The 3,394-nt window shown below is 46.1% G+C and overlaps 1 protein-coding gene across 2 annotated transcripts; it reads right to left on the reverse strand.

Annotated features, from left to right (window-relative positions):
• Nucleotides 1-3,394, reverse strand: bhlhe40 (basic helix-loop-helix family, member e40). Of its 2 annotated transcripts, XM_020593307.1 has the most exons (6): nucleotides 3,221-3,394; nucleotides 2,374-2,897; nucleotides 2,208-2,259; nucleotides 2,009-2,116; nucleotides 1,522-1,645; nucleotides 1-1,427 (listed from the first exon to the last, which is right to left on the reverse strand). In XM_020593307.1, the coding sequence occupies exons 2-6, from the start codon at nucleotides 2,448-2,450 to the stop codon at nucleotides 580-582; spliced, it is 1,209 nt and encodes a 402-aa protein (XP_020448963.1). In that variant the 5' UTR covers nucleotides 2,451-2,897; nucleotides 3,221-3,394; the 3' UTR covers nucleotides 1-579. The 2 variants fall into 2 exon arrangements, with proteins under 2 accessions (XP_020448963.1, XP_020448964.1); XM_020593308.1 differs by lacking the exon at nucleotides 2,374-2,897.

The following is a 3,394-nucleotide window of genomic DNA, read 5'->3' on the forward strand; positions in this document are numbered from 1 at the left end:
GAAACATGAACCAGACTTTTTTTTTTTTTTGGTAACATTCTAGTCCAAATAATGGCTTGTTGCAGGAGCAACAAACAGTGAAGGTAGATCTTCTGTTCACAGATCTACAGCAGGTAATAATAATTCAAGCAGCATCTGCAAGGAGCTTTTTTTTTTAAATCTTTACATTCATCACAGACTGGTGTGTGTGTGCAAAAAGTAGGTCAAAATTATTTGGAGAGGGGCCTTATCTGTGACATTCAGCGTTAACCTCTGACACCCAACACCAAACACAGAGAAGGTGAACAGTGCACGCTCATTGTCTTTAAATGGACCATCTTCACAGTGTTTCAGAGCCATGCAACAGCCTTCATGTTGGGCACTACAAGTCACACCCAGCAGTCTTGTTTCAGTGTGCAAAAGGCTGATGATAGACGGTGATGACCATTTTGGGTTCTTTGCTGGGGTCAATGTTCGGATGCGATAAACGTGTGGTTTGAGGGGATACCAGTGCTTTTGTGCTTCTTTACTCTCTTTTCAGTGGGTCAGCAACTCAACCCCAACATTCAGAGGGGAGGATTCCAACAGAAACACTTCTGTTTAGGCTTTGGTGTCCAAGTTCAAAGGGGGGACCTGCTTTAAAGCTTTGTGAAGAGCGGAGTCCATGGGGGTCTGTTGCGGAACTGGTGACCCTGCCCTTGGGGAAATCACCAGGGATGAGGGAAGTGGCTCTGGGTGCAAGCTCACTGCAGAGCCCCCCATGCTTGGGTACATAACTGGCATGGCCCCAGGGTACCAGCATTTCTCCAGCATGGGCAGATACGCCGCTGCTGCTGCTGCAGGGGGGATGAGGTAGAAAGGGAAGCAAAATGGGGGCTGGTTCGGAGAGAAACTCATGTAGCTGCCAGGGCCTCCTGCTGCGTGTCCAGACACGAACCTATCCTCTGAGGAGTCAGACCTTGGCTTCTTGGCCAGAGGCTCATCACCCTCCTGCTTGATGGGACCCACTGTACCTTCAGACATCACATGCTTGAGGTCACCCTGCCGCACGTGATTTTCTGACCATTGAGCACTGGGGTCACGCTTGTCGTGTTCTCCACCATACCCGCTGTCAGTATCTGTGTCACTGCCACTCTGCTCCCCCATCCCATGGGTGTAAGTCCGTTGAATGACAGGAACACAGTTGTTGGCAGGGCCCTCAGAGGTCCTTGGGAACTGCGCGGGAGTTTTTTTCTCCACTGGTTGAGGGATAGGCTTATCTGGGTATAGGCTGCTTCGATGCTGTTGAACTTCAGCCGCTACTTTCTGGATGTGGCTGATGACATGGGAAGGGGTTAGGTCCCTACTGTTTTCGTGTCTGGTCAGATAGTGGAGGACCTCATTTGCACACAGGTGAAAGCCAGAGCGGAATATCTTGCTGCTCTCTGCACCCTCGCCTCCATGATCACCTGGTGGTTTAAAAATACAAGGTTACAAATAATTTTTACTGCAGTCTGTTTATGCCTACTGTAAACAAAAAAAATCTCACGGCATCAAACGTACTAATTTGCAGGTCCTTTTGTAGCGAGATAATTTTTTGCTGCTGCTGCTCCAGGAGGACACTCAGGGCTTTAACATGCTTGAGAGTGAGTTCCAGGACCACGGCTTTCTCCAAATGACCCAGCGTCTACAACAGGAAGACCTTCAATAAGCATGTTGATCTTTCTTACGTAACACATTCTGGAGCTGAACAGATGACAAGCTCTGAACACCCAGGCAGTCATGCGATCCATGTACTCACACAAAATTCTTAACAACAAACTGAAATCTAAAACATTTTTAGATTGACTGAAACAATAACATTAATACAACACTGGGAAAAATCAAATAATTCTTCATCTCTAAGCGCCTCTAAAAATGCAAAACCTTTATTTTTCAAGATTCCAAAACTGAATACAAAGTCCGGAGCAAACAGAAAAACAAAGCAGCGTCTCAGATTCCATGGGTGTTATGCAGACATGCCATATGTAGAAGATAATAGGATACTCACTGTAAGCTTGAGATGTTCTGGCAATAAGTCTTTCAGCTGGGCAATGCATTCGTTGATTCTGTCACGTCTTTTCTTTTCAATTAGCCTGTGTGGCAACTTGTATGTCTCCTGGAGAGGGTTCAGATGTTGTTAGTGAAATCCAGCCTGCTCATCCTAAACTGATGTATGCAGGAATATTATGCATTTTAAGTTTAATTACCTTGCTCTCATCCCCGCGCTTCATGCCCCTCCTGGGTTTATACATAAACATTCTTTGGAGATAAGATAAAAAAAATTGTTAGTCTTTAGTTTAGTTAAGGTTCATTATAGCCTTAAGTGCTTGATGTAGTAGAATAAAACAGAGCAGATTTTCTTTTTCATTTTACCCAGGCATGTCCGCTAAATCCAGTGATGAGTGTTTTGGCACACAGGGAGGTGGTTGCGCACTGGTAATTCTCTCCATGTCGCTTAACTCAAAAACGCGGATAAATTACTTCTAAAAGCCTTGAACACGTTCCAAATGTGTCTCTGCAATCGCCCTTCAAAACGTGAAAAAAATCGCACATACACACACAATGAATAGATAAAGAAAACAGTATCTCCTGTATCCAGCGTGAGTGTGTTGGAGTCTGGCACGGCGCGGTGTTGTCACCCGCTGGTCCGGACTCGGCAGTATGTCTAGGGGAGGATCCACGCCCGACTGAACGTGTGAGAGCTGGGTGGGTTTTGACTACGTGTTAAATAAACCCTGTGACTGCAGGCACGTCTCTCAGCTACAGACACACACTCGACTCCGTCACATGAGCCTCACGTGTTGGACGGTGCTTTCAACCTTCGCGGTCTAGTACAACCCACTTCCGTAGTACTCCTCCTCTGGGCCGAGTCCCGTGTACCACCATGCTACGGCTCTCTGGACAGAGTGTTTGCAGAGACAGCCGTGTTTACAAAGAGGGAAAGCAGAGCAACAGTTCTCCCGTTAAGTTGTGAACTATTGGGCTACTTAAATTATCAACATTCTATTACACAGTAACAACATAATAGGTGTTGCACGAATACTGTTGCCTTTATAAATATAAAACAACAAAGACAAAATGACAGGCTTTTTTCACCAGTAACTAGTAGTTAAAGGCCCTGTTTATTTGTTTATTAAGGGCCAATATCTCCTATTTCAGGTATACTTCCTGCAGCCTATGTGTCACGCGGGCCTGGCCATGGTGTAATGTCTTACTCTACCTGTTTGCTGTGTGGCACGTGCACCTGCAGCAGGTTGACACCGTAAGTGTGGCGGAGCGTTTTGTTTTTTTATCCCGTCTGCAGTAATGATACTATTAAACCCGTCACGTTGAGCTCCTCATGGCCTGCAGAGAGTCGAGGAAAACAGATCCCTGCTAGTGACGTCACGCGCGC

The sequence above is a fragment of the Monopterus albus genome, unplaced genomic scaffold (assembly GCF_001952655.1).
Source record: "Monopterus albus unplaced genomic scaffold, M_albus_1.0 scaffold18.1, whole genome shotgun sequence".
In the NCBI taxonomy this organism is placed as follows: domain Eukaryota; kingdom Metazoa; phylum Chordata; class Actinopteri; order Synbranchiformes; family Synbranchidae; genus Monopterus; species Monopterus albus.